The sequence below is a fragment of the Pteropus medius genome, unplaced genomic scaffold (genome assembly GCF_902729225.1).
Source record: "Pteropus medius unplaced genomic scaffold, Ma_sr-lr_union100, whole genome shotgun sequence".
NCBI classification, from domain to species: domain Eukaryota; kingdom Metazoa; phylum Chordata; class Mammalia; order Chiroptera; family Pteropodidae; genus Pteropus; species Pteropus medius.
Genome location: NW_024346062.1, coordinates 3,018,206 through 3,037,219, shown reverse-complemented (window position 1 = coordinate 3,037,219; position 19,014 = coordinate 3,018,206). Strand labels below are relative to the sequence as shown.

The 19,014-nt window shown below is 40.9% G+C and overlaps 1 protein-coding gene across 2 annotated transcripts in view; it reads right to left on the bottom strand.

Moving 5' to 3' along the window:
- Nucleotides 1-2,482: 2,482 nt before the first annotated feature.
- The window catches only part of RASGRF2 (Ras protein specific guanine nucleotide releasing factor 2), a 195,103-nt gene continuing 178,571 nt past the window's right edge, over nucleotides 2,483-19,014 (bottom strand). For both annotated transcript variants that reach the window (XM_039874956.1, XM_039874957.1), the window contains exons 20-27: nucleotides 18,866-18,926; nucleotides 18,454-18,557; nucleotides 16,292-16,376; nucleotides 13,362-13,559; nucleotides 11,885-11,964; nucleotides 10,200-10,317; nucleotides 9,583-9,651; nucleotides 2,483-6,681 (exon numbers count right to left, since the gene is read on the bottom strand). In XM_039874956.1, the coding sequence (XP_039730890.1) occupies nucleotides 6,589-6,681; nucleotides 9,583-9,651; nucleotides 10,200-10,317; nucleotides 11,885-11,964; nucleotides 13,362-13,559; nucleotides 16,292-16,376; nucleotides 18,454-18,557; nucleotides 18,866-18,926 (808 nt within the window). In that variant the 3' untranslated portion in view covers nucleotides 2,483-6,588. The remainder of the gene's footprint in view (nucleotides 6,682-9,582; nucleotides 9,652-10,199; nucleotides 10,318-11,884; nucleotides 11,965-13,361; nucleotides 13,560-16,291; nucleotides 16,377-18,453; nucleotides 18,558-18,865; nucleotides 18,927-19,014) is intronic.

The window sequence follows — 19,014 nt, the reverse complement described above, 5'->3', positions numbered from 1 at the left end:
GCAAGGACATGCTGGGGAAACTGTCACGTCTGTTAGGGGACTTGTTTCTACCTTCCCTCAGGAGCACTATCCCTGAGGCTCAAGTAAGCTCTGGAGAATGACTTCCCACTCCCCACTCTCCATCCAAAGTCTGAGAGAGAGAGCAGGTTTCTGAAGCTCCGACTGTTCTGCTGCAAATGGGCTCTGAGCCAGGGACCAGGGACCTCCTTCCAACTTGTCTGGGGCCTGGATCCGGGAACAACAACAATCTCGTTTCTCTTCTGAAGCAGATTGCTAGACAATCTCACTTTCTGTCCACACCAGCTTAATATGCTCCCCAGAAAATCCAGCAGGCCATATATATTCCTGCTTAAAAATAGCCCTCCTTGGGACATTCACCACACACCGGAAAGGTTGACTGTAAATAGCAATGACCCACCAGGACTTTGGACAGCGGCCCTGCCCCTGCAGAGGAAGCTGCCTAGGCCCCTGGTGACTGTCACGTACTCAGCTTTTGCAGCCATGTGCACACCACTAGCTGGTTCCTTTCTCTTCCTTCTCAGGGCCCAACCCATGATCAGAGGGGATGATGGAGCAGGAGGCAGAGCCCAAGAATAACCTTCCACCTAGAGTGATTCTCTTTGAGAGTTTCCAATTCTTTTAAATATAACCCATAGTAAAAATGTATTTTTTCCCTTTGCAGTGGGGAACTGACTGGGAGAGCATATGAAGGGACCTTCTGGGGGTGGAAAGTTTCCTGATTTGGGAGTATTGTATGGGCGTACACAGGTGTGAAAATTCCTTAAGCTGTACACTTAAGTTTTAAGCGCTTTGCTGTGTATTGGTCATAACCTCGGTGAATATATATGTTATCTTAATGACCTAGCTTACATTGAATCAAAAATTTTACAAACTGATGCTTACTTTTTCTACCTATGACAAACTGAGATATTTTCTAGGCTCTTCTATTTCATTAAAACAATTGCAAATTAGGACCAACCAAACTAATCGCATAATCCCCTAAAAAGTCAGTTTCCAGTCTGCATGTTCTGTTGTAATGGACCGGGTCCCTCTGGCCCCTGGGGGCCGCCCCTGGCAGAACAAGCTGTGAACTGGAGGTCTGTGGAGCTGACAAGCTGCTGAGTAGACTGGGCTCATTTAGGGTGCCCATCCATACACCTCAGCACTTCATCTTACAGTGTGATTTTATATAAGTGAGTAAGGTCAGAAGAAGAAAAGTTGGGAACTTGGTCGAGAAAAGGGGGTGCTACCCTTTGGGGGCTTGGTCACCTCCAAGCATATCATAAAGGTGGTTAATGGTGGGGCAGCTGCTACACATAACTCACAGTAGAAATTCTAGATTTCCAAAAATCCTTCAAACACGATCCCTGTCATATGCCATTTATTTCTCTCTCATTGTTGACAACTCCCTTCAGAGTTTGGGGGCTCTAGCCATCCCTAGCAGCCAGTGTGGCCATGTGGCTGACACTTGCCATAGGGACAGGAACAGACATGAGGCACACAACTGCCATATCATTTGCTTTAAAGGAAATCCGTTCTGGGCTTGTTCTCTTCTCTGTCTCTGAATCCAGCTGGCGCCTGGATGGATGTAGCTTGACCTGGACTTGACTGACAAGAGAGGGCAAGTCTTATGGGGTAGCCAAGGAATAAGGTGAAAGGAACCAGGCTTCCTGAATCCCCATCAGCCTGATCGCTCATTTCAGAACTGGAAAAAAAAGTCAGTGGGATATGAAGGAGCCACATTCTTCCTTTCTTCTTGATCTTGTACGCTCAACAGCTGCCTCACAATCTCTTCAGTTTTAAATGTTAGGGCAACTTCATCTACTTGACAGAACTTAAAGTATATTCATATGTATTATTTCATGTAAAAACTGCAGGAATTCTAGGGGCAGATATGAGTCGTTAGAGATGAAGAACTTTGCCTTGGAAGGCTCGAGAGCCCGTCCACGATCAGAGCTGGTGCAGGTCGGGCCTCCACCTCAGCAGCTTTGCTTCTCTCCACAGCCTCTTCCCAAGCGTTGAGTTGTCATTAGATGAACAAGGCTGTTCAAGAAACAGTGAGTTCTGTGTGCCTGGAGGGAGTCAAACAGGGGCTGAGGATGTCACAGGAAAGACTTAAGCACTAGAAGGACAAGAGGACTAGATGGCCCTTAATATCTCTTTTGAGGTTCCTCAAATTCTCTGAGATTTGAGTGCTTGGAACATGGACATCTAAACTTTTTTTTCTCCCTGAACTATAGAAGTAAAAAAATGTCTGAAGGAACTCATTGCTTTGAAGAAGACGCTGCAGGAAAATATGGAAAGAATTCAATGAAGAGACTGAGATGTTTGAGAAGTCAAGAAAGGTGAAGTTTAATTTGCATATAGGCATAGCCCACACCTCACCCTGCAAACAGCACAAACCCCTCTGTCAGATTTGCAAAGTGACTGGACATAAACAGTAGATTTCTCCAAGTAACACATAGGCTTGTCCATTACACACACACACACACACACCTCCTGAAATAACAAAGAAATACATTTAAATCCTCTGCAAAAGAGAGACGAGGATGGTAATTATGTTACCTCACATTTGGACTTTACAGTCTAACCCATTTTGTCCTCATGATAGCAGAGTGAGGTAGGCAGCACAGAAATTACTATTAACTTCATTTTACAGGTGAGGAAACTGAGGCTCAGAGAGGTTTCAGCACTGGCCTAAGGTTTCCCAGCTTGTTGGTCTGGGCCTAGAACTCAGGGCTAGGAAGCCTACGCCGGTGCTCCTTCATAACTGCTTTTCTAGGGGAAAATGAAAAGGGTTGTTAAAATATAGTGGTTCAATATCATTAAGCAGAACTATTATTTTTCTTGAGTAGATGAGATCAAGCACAATCAACCCTCATGTTGATGTCATGCTGTGTGGCAGACAAGATGAAGAATTTTCTGAATCATTCATGTGTTTATACCTACAACAAAATGGTTGTTTTCCACTGTTTTCTGTTTAGCTCTGTCTTGCCTTAATTTTAAGTCGCTAATAAAAATGAAGAAATGACACTCTGATTAGATTTCATTGACTCAAGTCTTATTATCAGGATTCAGAGAGTGGCATCTATAATCACGTCATTATTTAAACTTACAATCTCTTGTCTTACTGAAACACGAATGAATCTTATTCATTTATTCCTTCTGGCTGTGGCCTGCCTCTATTCTTTAGCCATAAATAATAGTGATCATTTCATCCCATATCAATAGTAGTAAAAATGACAAACTTTATAGGTTGAAATTTTTTGAAAAAATCTTATATTTTAAAGCAAAGGGAAAGATTTTTCAGGAAGAATGAAATCAAACTTTCAAAAGACAAGCTAAATAAAATCCTTTGTTTTAAAATAAAAGTTAATTTTATTGAGAATAACCCTTCTTATTGCATTACTCTTTTTAGTTAACAATTTAAAAGTGGCCCAATCACTGCTGACCCAAGGTCTTGTATAATACTGTGAGAGAAGAAGACGTGCTGGTCTAGCGTCACACACACTCCAAATTGGAACGTAATGGAGTTCTCTCTTTCAAGTTATTCAATCTCTATGAGTTTCATTTGTTTTTAAGTAATACCTTAAGATGTACTGAAATTTAGCAAACAGTAGTGGAGACTTTGTGTGAGAGCCACTTGACAATATCGCAACAGTTTAAAATTCCCTCCTTAAATTCCTTCAGAGAAACACTAAGGAAAAGTGACAATATTCTTCTTCTGTATCTGTCACATAAGATACTGGCCTAAGTAAGAGAGTTGTCCCTAGTAGCAAAACTAGATGTCTTAGTTCATAACCAGTGGCATCCCCTAAAAGCCCCAAGATAATTTCAACGACAGTACAAAATGTAGGTATTCATCTGCAAGCATGAAATTGGATTTTACTTCTGATTTTCTAGGTTAATTTCGCAATAATTAAGTGTTTGCTACTTGGCTGTTAGAGGCTGACCTCTTATCTACTCTTAGAATTAGGTCTCATATAATGGAATATAGGCAGACACAGCAGGGGAGTGCACGCTCCAACAATACACACAAGCTTGCAAAGCAGAAGAGGATGGGTGCTTTAACAAGAGGAAGGGACATCACAATTGCTCTTGGGGATTTTAAACGTGACCAAATTTAGGTTTTTAAAATGTGCATTCCTATCCCTGCTGGCCCAGAAATGGTGCAATTCATCAAAAGGAACTCCCTTGGGGGTGGAGCTCTCTCTCTTACAGTTCCAGCAAGGTTTCAGACTCTAGGAAGCAGGAGGGTCTTGTAAAGCTCAATAAAACGTTAAAGGCTCTCATAGCCATTGACAGTGCCCAACGCTGACCACTGGGGGGCGCTTCTATCATTCTGCAGGAAATTCATGTGAAAGCTTTGTCATTGCTTGAGGAAAACCTGCATTCCGAAAGGGAAGGAGCTGTTGGAAATTAGTCTATCTCCTATTTTTCTTTAATAGAAATGGCTCTAGAACATTTGGGTCAGAGAAATAAGGTTCCGAACTTCCAAGTAAAGCGCACATAGAACCATCCCCTCCCCTCTGTAAGACTTTGGGGATTCCCAGGCAGAATCCAATGTGTTGACCTTTCCACGTGTTGTTTTGCCTGGAAGTACTATGTGTATGGTCCTTTTACCGATTTGTCTTGCTTTTAATTCATCTTCCAAGGCTGTTTTTGAGCCAAGAAAGTTAATCTTTACTTTCCTTTTCTTCTGCAAGACGTTGAGGTGCTTGGTGCAACTGACATGTATTAGTTCAAGCCCTCAGTTTCTGAACACAGAAATAAATTGCAAGTTATGCATTGTTAGAACCTCAAAAAACCCATGCTTCTTATCATGCATCAAGATGCATCAGCCTCTTATTTGAAACTAAAGAGAACAAACAAGCGGCTTTGTGTATAAAAGTTGGCTAATATGAACTATTGAAAATATTTTTGGAATGCCTCAAATATTACAAATATTTTCTTTTACTTACTTGATATTTCACTATATAGTTATATACAGAGATGGCCTTCACCGTGCAGAAAAAAATGTACATTCTCCATCTCTATGTTATGTTACAAAGCTGGTGCTTCTACTCGGTCTTATGAGCCCGCAAGTTGAGTTTATTACTCAGCTGTTAGCTCTAACAACATAATTAAAGTGCAAAGAAAGAGGGGAAACAGCCAGACGGATCAATTTTTTTCACGGTCAGCATCAATATATTCATGCCTCTAAGTGAAAATGTCAGGTGCAATAGGCTCAGGCAACAATAACTCTGTATGTTTTCTCTTCCTTCTCTTAAAGTAGAGCTCTCCCTGAGAAGAGAAGAGGGAGGTAAAGACAAGAGAGCTCCATTTCTTCAACAACCGATAATCGTGAAAAAAGCAAGGTCACTTCCCCCGTGAAAGGTAGCGGGACTAACCCTTGCATTTGATTTTCTGATATAAGAGCTGTTGAGTTGTTGGACCCACTTCTCATATATGTACAATATATTCACACAGAAATATCTCAAAATTTAAAAACAAAGATGGTTGGGGAAGAACTGCCTACCAACAGGACACAAAAGTGTGGGTTTCATAAAGAAAATCACACTAAACAACTTTTTTAAAAAATACAAGCAATGGTCATAGTGAGCCTAAAAATGGTTTGTGTGAATCAGAATAGATTCCCACATTACTTTGAGGGGTAAAATAAAAAATAAAAATAAACACAGCAAGGTGTAGAGATGATTTATAAATACTATATCTTTTCACTTATTGAAACCCACTCTTCCCCACAGCACTTTGTGGCCTTCGGTCTTATTCCACAGTTTTGTCTGTGAGGTGCACGGGCACCTTTTTGCAAACTCAGTACCCACCTCTCTGAGGGCATTGGCTTCAGGAAGAAGCCCGCACCCCACCTCATACAGCCACTGGCTGGAATCCTTTGGGGCACAGCCTACTGAGTTTTTAATTAAAGAAATGTCATGTACAAATCCACTTGACTTTCATCATGTCTTTTTTATCCTGTTGCCTAAAGACTGAAAAAGCAGTTTCAGAACATGCCATTACTTCTCCATGCACCGAAAACCATGCACATGCTGTAGACTGAAATTGCTTATGTGTCGGCACATCCCTAAGAAGGAAGCCTCGGCTTTGCTGGAAGTTTGTAACAAAAGAAATGTAACGGAAGCAGTTAAATCCTAGGAGAAGACTGCTAGGTATACTCAGGCCAATAAAGTTCCAAGGAAACACCACAGGCCTTTTTCATGAATCCTCGTCCCCAAGTGCAGAACATGGGGTGGAGTCTGAAACTGACCTTACCTGCTTCATTAAAATGGCTACCACATCTCCCATCTTACATTCTCTTATGCAAAATGTGCCATCATCAGCTTTGCCAAATACCATTCTTTTCACCTTCCCACCCACGTCCGAAGCACCTGTCTTTGACCCTCAAACATCTGGGTTTCCCTGGCTGGAGACAGAATTCCAATTTGTTCCATCTTTTTCCATGGACAAAGGAGACCTGGCTTTGTCTCCATCCCCACTATCCTCACTGCACCGTGGGAGGCATGGCATGCACAGTTCTGTCCATCCTGCTTTCCATGAAAATTCCACAGACTCAGGGGCAAGGCCAAATCTTCAAGCAGGGAGCCGAGGTTCAATTTTTAGCGACAGCTCATACAGTGTATCTTCATCTATGATGAGGGCTTTGTCAAGCAAGTACTGAGTGACCTGGAGAAAAAGAGAAGTCCTAGCTTTCGGTTTCTGAATGGAATCTGACACAGTTCAACATTTTCTCTTAAATATTTAAAAATTTTATATAACTAAAAATGTTTATGTATATATTCTCAGTGTAAAAATAAAATCAAACACCTAGTCCTCTCCCAAATCTCCGGGTACTTTCCTCGAGAGGCACAGTGTTATCACTTGGTTTGTATTCTTCCAAATGTTTTGCCGTCTTTCTAGATATTACATGTACTTAAAGAAATCTATTTCCCTCTTGTAATCATAAGTGGTATCATACTGTACATTTTATCTTGCTTTCATTTCTTAACTAAACTATAAGTTGTGGAGAGCTCCCATGCCAGTATATAGAGCTCTACCTGCTGTATAGTATTAATAGTGTGATATATGAGAGTTTAATAATCTCATGTTGATAAATGTTCTGTTGCTGTCATTATTTCACTATTACACAAAGTTACAGTGAAGTCCTCGTCAGCATGCTTCGTGGTGCACACATGTGAATGTTCCTCTCAGGCAGAGACCAGAAATGAAATGAAAGGAAATGACGCTGAAATGACGATGTTGGAGCATGAGGTATTTCCATGAAAGTGGTACTTTGTTTCTATTGAGATATAACTTACATAAGTAAAATTAATAGTTCGATCAGCTTTGACAAATGGCTACACTATGTGACTTCCACACCCATCATGACACAGAACAGTTCCATCGCCCCAAAGGTTCCTGCACGCAGCTTCCCAGTCAGGCTGCCCCCGGAAGCAGCTGCTGCTCTGATTCCTAGCACCACGTATCAGTTTTGTCTGCTCTAGAACTTCATGCAAATGGAATCACACAGTGTGTTCCCCTCTGTGTCTCGCTTCTTTCACTCAGCATGATGTTTTGAGATTCCTCTATTTGTGGCGTGTATCAGTAGTCTGTCCTCTTTCATTCCTAAATGGCATTCTGTTGTATGGGCACGCCACATTTGTTTACCCATTGACCTATTTATAGACACCTGATTGTTTCCAACTTCTGGCTACCATTAAGAAATGCTGTGAACATTTTATACTACACTTTTATTGGGTATGTTTTCACTCCCCCTTACGTATTGCTGGGTCATTAAGTAGATGCACATTTAACCTTTTCAGAAATATACAAATGACACAGTTTTCCAAAGCAGTTGTACCATGTAATGCTCACCAGCAATGTGTTAAGAGTTCTGGTTACTGGGTATATCAATTTTTAATTTTAAAAGATATAAAATGACCTTCAAGACTGTCGGACCTATAGTATATGAGTGCACTTGTTATTTCATATACAACTAATTTTTGATATTACCGATATTTAAAAATCTTGTCTGATAGGTAAAAATAATGCCTCATTAAATTTGCACTTTTTCTTCTTACTAGTGAAATTGAACATTTTAAAAATATATATTGGCCATTTTTGTTTCTTCTGCTGTGAGTTACCTGTTCATAGCTTTGCCAATTTTTCTATCGAGTTGTTTATACTTTCTTATAGATTTATAGGAATACTCTTATTCCATCTCTTTGTTTCATATGCTACAAATATTGTCTCCTAGTCTACTGCTTATATTTTTACTTTTTAAACAATTGCCATTTGTCATGCAGAAGTTTTGACTTATCAGACTTGTCTTTTGCAGCTTTGCATTCTATGTTTAAGAAGATCTTTTAAATCTAAAGATCATGACTATTTTGTCCAATATTTTATTTAAATTAACTTTCTTTATATTTAGGTAATGAACTCGTCTGGAATTTATTTTTGTGAATGATATAAGATGGAGAGCCAAAATCCCTTTTCTATTTACTGAATAATCAATTTCTTTCTGGCACTTTTAAAAAATTCCTCCTTTATCCCATATTAGATTTTCAAATAGGTAAAATCTGCATCTGGACTTTATTCTGCCTCATTTAACTCATATTCCTACGCCTGAACGGTCCTGTTTTATTCACTATAGTTTAGGATATATGTCTGTATCTGGTAGGGAAAGCCCTCCCTTACTCTTCTTATTTTTAAAATGTCCTTGTCTGTTTTTTGCCTACCTAAGCTTCCTTATGAGTTTTAGGATAAGCTGTCAAGTTCCATGAAATAGGGAAAACTGGCTGTAAGTTATATGGGACTCTTCTGTATTACTTTCTCAAGTTTTCTGTAAAGCTAAAACAACTCTAATAACATGTATTTAAAAATGAGAAGAAGGAAGGAAGGAAGGAAGGAAGGAAGGAAGGAAGGAAGGAAGGAAGGAAAAAGGAAGAAGGAAGGAAGGAGGAGGAGAGGAGGAGGAAAGGAGGAGGAGGAGGAGGAAGGAAGGAAGGAAGGAAGGAAGGAAGGAAGGAAGGAAGGAAGAAGGAAGGAAGGAAAAGAAGGAAAACTACTTGTGGCCAGGATGGACAGAGGAGGGGGAAGGGGGCATGTGATGCGAGATAAATCTCGAAAGATGAGTAGAGGCCACAGAATGCAAGACTTCTTGGACATGACAAGATTTTTTTCTTTCTTTGTTCTAAGAGCAATGGAAAACCAATAAAATGTTTTATGCAAGTTGCAGACATATCCTCCTTTGTGCTTCAAAGAATTCCATCTGGCTATAATTTGTAAAATATATTTTGTATTCTAGAGTGAATGCAAGTAGACCAGGTAATAGATATAAGTAGCTTAGACCAAGAGTGGTGGTGGTATAGACAGATGCAAGAGGAATGTAGGATGTAAAATTAAGAGAACTTGATGATGAATGAATGTTTTTGCCTTTTTTTTTCCTCAATCAGAGTTGCCAAAGATTTGTCTATTTTATTGGTCTTTCCTGTGAGTCAGCTTTTGGTATAATCAGTCAACTCTACTACCGTTTTTAATGCATTAATTTCTTCTTTCTTAAATTTCCTTATGACCACACAATATTACCTTTGGTTGATGGTCTATTCGATAAGAAGTCTGCTGGAACTGGCGTATCTCTCTGACGATGTGTGATATCTAACAAAGAAAGGACAACAACAAAAGCAAAGCAAAAGTATTTCTCCGTATTGCAGCACATTCTTCCAGGGGGCTATGCCAGCGTAGTCAATTACTTCCTTCAGTGAGGTATCTGAAGCCCTGCCTGATCATTCTTTATGCCCGGGGCTTTCTAGTCATTCAGTGAGCCATACAAAATGCTAACAGCAAGAAGACAGTGAATTCACAGTCAGGGGAATAGCTGGTACTGGGTGGCCTCAGGCTCGGGGGTGTCAAGCTCTGGATGCTATTATTGTCCATGGTCTCCTTGCTTCTAACTTGGTGCCAGGGGTCCAGCAAGAAGCATTCAGCATCTCTCAGTGGTCAGTCTTAGACGGTCATCCCTAGAGCTTTATTCTCCACACCATTTGCCCAGCTGAAATCACTCCACCGAAAATCTCAATCAGCCAACAGCAGGCATTAGACCTAGTGTCCACCATCTCGTCTACCAAGAGATTAAAAAGCAACGGGTGACTTTTATGACTTCGCCTCTGTCATTGAAACAGGCTGATTATGAAATTATGACCTACCATTCTCATTTTGGAGAAATTGACAAGGCCTTCCTCAGTAAAGTTCGGTGTTCCTTCTTCAATAAATGCCAAGTCTGTCAGGTACATTCCCAGATAAGGAACGGCTGGGGGGTTACAGCTGCAAGACCAAGAGGCATTGTTTTTATGCTTGTTTATGCAAATGTCGACTTCCCTCCCCAGTTTAATAGAAAGCAATTATGCTGCTTCGGTCTTACAGAATAAAGTTTTTAAATTTCATATTCAGAAGCATACTTACAATATGCAGAGTTTTAAATACATCTCACAATAGAACTTAATATAAAATTACAGCCATGCTTTACATCTGTTTGAGACAATGCATGGACCGGTACTAGTCCATGGCCTGTTAGGAACCAGGCCGCACAGCAGGTGAGCAGCGGATAAGCAAGGGAACCTTCATCTGTATTTGCAGCGGCTCCCAGTTTAGCATCACTGCCTCAGCTCCACTTCAGATCATTAGGCATTAGATTCTCAGAGGAGCACTAGTTCCTGGTGCCAAAAAGGTTGGGGGCCGCTGTATACAAAACACTTCCTAGCAGGGTTTGTTGGTCAGGGAGGGGTCAAATCATATAGAAATCTCTATGCCCTCACCTCATTAAAGTGCAAACATTCAACCTTAAAGAACTGGGTGGGAAAATCAATATGATTAGAGCTTGTAAAACTTGTTTTCTGTTTTAATTAGCATGTAAGTGTTTTTGATGTAATTAGTATCACAACTGCACAATAAAGTGAGACCTTCTTTACTTTTTTGATTTTTTCAGGTGGTGTACACTGGGTCTTCTCAGAGTCTAGAGCTAAGAACGCAGACCTTTCATCCAGAGAGAACTGGGTTTGAGTCCCAGCTTTGACCACATACTAAGTGACGCTGGGCCAGTTCTCTCAATTGCAGTTTCCTCGTGTGTGAAATGGAGACAGTAAAATTTATCTCTCTAGTTAGTTGTGAGGCTTAATAAAACACATCAAGTACTTAGCATAGAGTCTGTCATTTAATAAGTATTCAGTGAATAGTTAACTGTACTACTGTTGTTGTTATCACGATGAGTCTGTCTTTCACTCATGGCATCACAGGACTAACATTTTTCCAGAGTAAGTCAAGTATGTGTAGTAGATCATAAGAAAACCAGCAGCAGGAGAATACATTATTCTACTCTACTCTACTCTACTCTACTCTACTCTACTCTACTCTACTCAAATTCTATTCTAATTCTATTCTATTCTATTCTATTCTATTCTATTCTATTCTATTCTATTCTATTCTATTCTATTCTCTCTTTCTCTTACACACACAGAGAATGATCAAGCAAATAAAGGCAAAAAATAGATAACAATAATAAATAAGTACTGTAATATTCACATTTTAAAAATCACAGGATAACATTGTGCTTAGATTAATAATTTTTAATAGTAAAAGATGGTTTGATTTACTATGGTGATATTTTCTTCCTATTTGGAAAACTCTGCATACCATGAGTATATCCATAAGACATCTACTATAATCACAGTATTCCAAATGAAAAGGAAAATAAAAAAATACCTAGATTTTGGAAGTTGTTTCCCATTTGTTTCTTTTCAAAGTAAAGTAGGAGGTAGGCCATTATTTATATGCTATATAAATTATTTACTATATTGCTGAATTACAGCTAATTTAATAATTAAGACAGACATACTTTTTAAGGGTTTCTCTGAGATTTTTAAATCTTCCTTCAGATGAAACAGTCTTCTGAAGCTTATCCATTAGAGCTTTGGTCTAGGAAGAAACAAATGACTGAGTTATGTCATGAAAATACTCCTATGGTTTGATAAAACAATGAGCTACCAAAAAATGCTCAATTCTCTTCCACAGTGGCAGGCGTTGGTACCTTTGCCAGACTGTTGTGATGTGATATGATCTGTGTGATATATGAGTTTCCAAGTACAGAGATGGGGCATTATGTTTAAATTTGATGTAAAAAAGAAGAAAGAAGGAGGAGGAGGAGGAGGAGGAAGAGGAAGAGGAAGAAGGAGGAGGAGGAGGAGGAGGAGGAGAACACGTGGATAAGAGAAAGTGACTATGCTTACTCATTTAGCCAAAAAGATAGGAAAATGTGTAGAAAAGAAAAATTGCAAAGCATGAGAAAGTCAGACGTTTAAAGAACTGAAAAGCGTGTGTTAGATAAGGGCACACCCTTGAAAGAGAAGTCTCCCATCAGGACAGTTTCATGATCAATATTTTTGAGTGTTAATTTCCAGATTGTCAAAGCACGCATTTAATTGCTTGGCTATTGACCACCTAATATCCTCTACTCCAAATCCTTTCTTTTGTGATCATCTTCATCAATTTGTGAGAAAGGTATAACTGATACTTACCAAGAAATAAAATTGTTAACATTGGTCTGGACTTTCCTCCACGAACATGGGAGAATGGGGTGATGATGACCCATTCTTGGTAACACCCCACCCAGGCAGCTTGGCTGGGAGAAGCACTTCGAATGCCTGGGTGGAGGCTTCTCAGACTACCCTGTCCCACAAGTATGGAGGGACCGGCCCTCCCCAACATCCACTGACACCCATGGAGAAAGCCAGGAGAAAAAGCAGGGAAAAAATTATGATTTAATTTGAATCTTGAAGTTATCCGAATGATAGGCATGAGCAAGCCGAATCCAATTAAAAGAAAATGAAGAAAGTTCTATTTCTGCACGTCTAAGGTATCATGCCAAAACTTTAAATCTACTACATAAATGACAAAGAAAGGGGTCAATATCGAGGCCATTTTTCTCTAGGGTTTGGCCCTAAGGCATTTGTGCCCTTACTTTGAGAGAGAAAGAATGGATTCACTAGACATCATTGTGTTCATTTGGAATCACTGTGTTCTAATTCAGAAAACAACTCCTGACTGTCAATCACATTGTTTGAGGTTGTCCTCATATACGCTATAATCAATGTTTTGGGTTGTATTTTCTCTTCTAAATTAACTATTTAGAAATGCACATGAGTAGAATCAATTAAGTGATAAGAACACAGTAATCACTTACGTTGGCACCTTTCTTTGGCAACCGAGCTGCTCATTTCAGTTAATTATTTCCTAATTAGTAATATTTATCTTGGCTCAGGTCTCCCAGCCTCTCCTCTTCTCTGCAGCGGGGTGGGTTGCACATTGATGCTCACCTGCTTGGACACCTTGGCCCAGGTTTTCTTCAGCCTGTAGATGGCACTTCTGTTTAAGGCCGAGGTGATCTCCAGCACCCCATTGTAGTTGTGCAGGCATCGGCAAATGTCCGCCACCGCCACCCACTTCTCAATTGCATTGGCACGGGAGCTGACATCGGCATAATTCATTATCTGGGAAGCCACCAGGTTACTCATCTGAGACAATGGGAAAGCCAAGACAGGTGGCTAAGAGCCAAAGGCCAAACACCTGAGTTACCTACGCAATGTCACTAAAGTAGGCTGCGGAGGGACATGGAGGGCGTGGTCCATATTTAGACAACGTTCTGAAGAGACTAAAGTCTAACAATAACAAACTAATGAGCACTTGTTCATCCTCAGAATGAAAAGACACATTATTTGGAATCAGCTTGTTGAGGGAAGAAGCGACTTCATTAATCACTAATTTTGATGGAGTTATTTCCAACAATTACTGAGGAAATGGAATAGAATGAGGTAACTCCAGAGGAACGGAAGCCTTTGCAGATAATGGGTTTCACTTCTGGGGGCCTCTCCACATGCCTCTTGTCCCTTGCCCCCTAACTGTGTGGGATATTTGCTCAGGGAAGCCTCAATTACTACAGAGAAAGAAATTATTTGCCCTCAATCAAATAATTTCTAACCTGATCAACTCTCAAACCGTAAACACATTGGCACAGGGGAAGATAGAGTATTTTCTCCTTTTTATCTGGCTGATTTTTTTTCTACCAGTAGTTAAAAGGACCTATAGTTTCGAGGCTAAGTACCGTAATTCTACTAGTTAAAGTCAAGAGAAAAAGAGGCGGCTTAAGAAGCTTAACACTTAGATTATGGAAGGGGAAAGGGTAAATAGGATTGATTGCTGACAAAGGGAATATGGGGTCTAATCTTATATCTGTACACTAAATCTGATGCATATAAGCATTATTTGATGATTCCTTAGGTACTTAAAACTTGCCAGTGCGTCAGAATTATCATTTCGCATATTCATTTTAAAAATTCTGTATTGTGCATCTACTATAAACCAGGCATTCTTTTAGATTTTAGGAACGGAAAGACAAATCAGCATCCCTGACCTCAAGGCACTGAGCCTAGCTAGGTGGGAAGGTGTGTATGTGGGGGCGGAGCGGGGGCAGGGGTTTCAGACATAAAAAAGTAAATACCACACAGTGAAATGCAAAGTCTGCATGAAATGCAAGCAGCATGCAGCATCTGACCTAGTATAAAGAAGGCTTCTGGAACGAGGTTGTGGCTGCACTGAGTTCTAAAGGATGAGTCAGAGTTAGCTACAGCTTTCTATCAAGATAGAAGAGCATTTTCACAAGGACAGAGGTGAAAGGCACGGCATAATGGAGGAAACGGCAGCCATCTGAGAAGCTCAGGAGGTCGTGAATGACAAGGATGACATGTGAGGAGGGCCTTTGTAGGCTGGGTTGAGTAGTTGGAACTGTATCTAGAAGGTGAGGAAAAGCCACTTTGACAGATTTTTGTCAAAGAAAGTGATATAATTAGATTAGACTTTCAGAGAAGCTATTCCTGTGACTCTGCATGAGTGGGCTGGAGGGAAATGAGAGGGCAGGGGCTGGCGAGTTAGGAGTTCCTGGAGGAAAAGGGTGAAAAGCCAAGTCAAAGTTATGGCAGCGGGGGGGTGGGGCGGGGTGGGAGGGAGACTGATATAGATTTAGAGTTCACTCATATGCTGGTGGGGCAAGGGGAGGTCAGGGAGAAGATGGGGTCAGAGATGACCTCTAGATTCTGTGCTTGGATGAGTGAGTGTGTGGGGAGGCCATTACCTGAGACTCGGAACAGAGAATAAGATAAGGAAACAGGCTTGGCAGGTCTGGGGTGCTGATGACAGTTCATCTGCAGCCTGTTGAGGGCACAATGCAAGTGCCATCCAAGTGGAGACATGTGGGTCTGGAGCCTGGGACTGAACCTCTGATTTGAGTGTCCATTATACCCCAAGTGTATGTATGGTGCGGGCAACACAGGTTTATTTTCCACAGCAGGGGCTCTCCTTCTCAGAGAGTGGCCTACACGGGTCATGTGTCCTGTTCTTTCGGCAGCAGTGGCATTGATGATCACTATGTGATAACATTCAGTCAGCACATTAAGAACTCTGCAAGTACTCTGTACAAAAGCTCCATCTTGGGAATATACACTGTTTTGTATTTTGCTTCTAAATGACTTATTAATTTACCTTAGGGATTCCTGGTAGTCTTTTTTTCCAAAAAAAAAAAAAAAAATCACTATTGCTTTTACTGTAGTTTAGTGGAACTGCAAAAGAAGCCTTCCTGTTGCCTGAAAAGGCCTGAAGACACTCCCACATCCGTGGATCTATTACAAGACGAAGACCAGCAGAATAGAACAAAGTAGGAGGTGGTGGGTATAAAGCAGCTCCATCTCACTGCTGGAGAAAAGCAGAGTGGAGAGATGGACCGACAGCTGGTCACCACTGCACACAGCGGCACTGTAACTATGTTCAAAGAGGTCCCTTCCAACCCTGGGATGTAATTTGAGCTGAACGTTCAGTAACGAGGAGGAGGAGCTGCATCAACCCAACGTTACTGTCACCAGCACTACCTGGGGCCAGCGACACAGGTGCTATTTATTTTGTTAGAACTAGACAATCTATGACCACAAGGTAACGATGCTTTTGATGAAAATAATAACACAATCTATGCATTATTGAGCACTTACCAGACCTGAGTACCATCCAAAGTGAACCTCCTGCATCTGGAAGTTAACTGGAAATTATGACATCACTGTGAGCTCTTAGAGGAGATTTAAACATGTCTTTAACATTCTATCAGTTCTGTCTTAAATGTGGGTAGCTTTACTGTAGAGAAAGAGTCTTAAGACCCTGATATTCATCTTCCCATAGCACGCCCAAGGTTTTTATAGTTACTCACATCATTGAAGTGTTGGCTGGTTTTCATAATGTAAGGTGTTCTTTCATTTTTATCCAGCTTCATCCACCCCTGCCCAAGAAACTCTCTGAAAGTACAAAGCAAAATATAAAATCACTTAAATTATTTTTAAATGGTCAACTATTGGTGTGAATAATTATTTTTAATATTACATACATTAAACTTGACATTGCCCAACACCTGCTGCTGCTAATAATCTCAAATGAATTTTAGCTCAACTCTAGAATTTCACTTCATACAAAAGGGTAAAAGATTTTTCAGTTTCCAATTTTGTCCCTGTTAAGATCATTATAAAAGCTTCTCTGAAGTTGAAAAACAATGACCAACACGAGAGGAATAAAGAGGTTAAACACTAATTCAGAAACCAAGATGATTTTCCTTGGATTGGTTTTTAAAAAAATGGAAGCCTTAGTAGAAGGTCCGAAAAATCCATCGCTATCAAAACTGTTAACCAAGAACAGCGTGTTTTCCCCTTCTATGTTCTGACATTCTCCAGGCAAATGTCCGTGGGCAGTGGCTCTCCTTTATTCACCCCAGAGCCCAGAACAGTGCACTGTGGTAAGGGCTGAATAAACACACACCTTGTTACCACTTAACAGACCATCAAACAATGAAGGCGGTTCCAGTGGTGAGACCTCTGCCTGGCCAAAAGTCTGTCTTCTAAATAACATCCCTCTGCTCCTTCACCTCACCCATGAGCAGATCACCAGATAACAGCAAGTGATGGACGATCAAGATGGAGCATATAGGAATTATTTTATGTAGCCATTACAAAAAATAACTTGAAATAAAATTACTCTGACTATTCTTAATAAAATTACTCTGACTATTTTTAATTGATTGAGTCCCTGTGCAAGTTTCTTTGTCCCCTACTGTTGGCGGTACTGCTCCCATCCTGCGAGGCTGCTGGACATAAAGGTGTGCCAGTTCCACGGGTGAAAATAATTGGTAGATGTTCACACCAGCACAAAGGGGACAGGGAGGAGAGGTGGGGAGGGTCCCAGGAAGAGCCACACCAAGGGCCACCACAAAGGTTCAGGCTTTGCTCTTTCTCCTCCTCCACTGAGGTCACACTCGACCCCTTCCTGAATCCTCACTGCACTGAAGGGTAGTTAGAAGGTACAGGGAAGAGGTGCTGTGCTTCCTAACTCAAATCTTTGAACAGTCACTGGGTTTGCTGATGTGGCCAATGGGCCACATTCCTATTTTATTTCATTTCTTTCACGTTCATGGATTAGTCTATGAGTGCTGGAAGAGGGGAAGGGACAGAAGATAAAATACACAAAAGTCTGCAGGGGCATCCTCCGTCTCTGCCTCTTATGCCTCTCTGACAGAGCTGTAGCTCTCACCCTCTAACCACCCTTTGATCATCCACCCTGCCATGCCTGACCCTCCATCCTCATGGATGTCCTCTTCTCTATAGACGACATGTTCATGTCCCTTGCCCAGCCCCTCCCTTATCTTCAATTGAGTTTTCAGCTCATAGAGGACATGTGCCAACAGTTGCCATTTGTCCAAACAAAGGTCTTGTTTGTGGGCTTCCAAATATGACGGCTGGGAGGGGCCTTAAAGAGCCTCCCCTTACTCTATGCAGAGGGAATTAAAAGGCTGTATGATGAGTCTCGAAGCTCAGCAATACTTGATTTATGCAAGTGGGGAGGAGAATTTACAGAATTTACTGAAGATCAGTCTTTCTTGAAGTTTCGGAACACCCAGAATTACCTCATTGAAAATAGTTTCCTGGGCCTCAAACCTGCTAGAATCAGAATCTTTGAGGGAGGTATCTGGGAATGGAAATTTTTAACACATTTCCCAAATGATTTTAGGCACACTGAAATTTGAGAGCCACAGTTACAGCCGTACTGAAGTTCCTGTAATGCAAAGATATGAGAGTAAAGAGAAATTTCCGACCTCTGGTAATCGTGGTACATACAGAAACACAAGAGTAACCATCTTGAGAGTCCCCAATGTTCCCAAATCAATATTTCCAACATAAACTGGAACCAAAAGACATTTGGTGGAAGGAAATCATTTTAAGATTAAGACTCACACCTCTGTACACACATCTGCCTTAGGAATAATGTCAACTCTAAGCCGGCTATTCCTGCCTGAGAGGGGTCTGCAGCTGTGAGGGTAGCACTCACTCGTAGGGAATGCTTCTGAAAATGATGTGATCCAGGAGGGTGATCTGCTCAGCCAGCTCCATGGCTGACAAGGTCTCGAAGCACTCGGCCTTCGAACAGTCCATCTGCAAGAGATGAGGGGGGAAATGAAACACAGGAGGGAGGCTCCTGCCTGCTCACTGCAGCTGCTGAAGTACAAATTCATCAAAGATTCTAGTTATGAAGAAAATGGTGGAAAGCTCAGAACTATCAGCCAACATCAATATCATGGACCAACTGTCAAACCCCATGCCAAATTTGATTCATCCTACAGAGCTTCGTCGATAGAACGAACAGATGGCCAAGCACTCAGTTATCAGTCGCCAGCACGTTGCTTGCCTTTGAGAGGTAGTTTGCACATAACTGTGCTGGGTAAGACCATGGCTGAACTTACCAATTGAATTATATCCTCTAATTTTAGGTGGATATCATCTTGATCATCTTGTGAAAGAGCCCTAAAAAAAAATCAAAATATCCTCCATGAAAAAAAAAAAAGGACATGCCAAGGATAAAATGACAAAATGCAGTTCAGTGTTCCCTGGG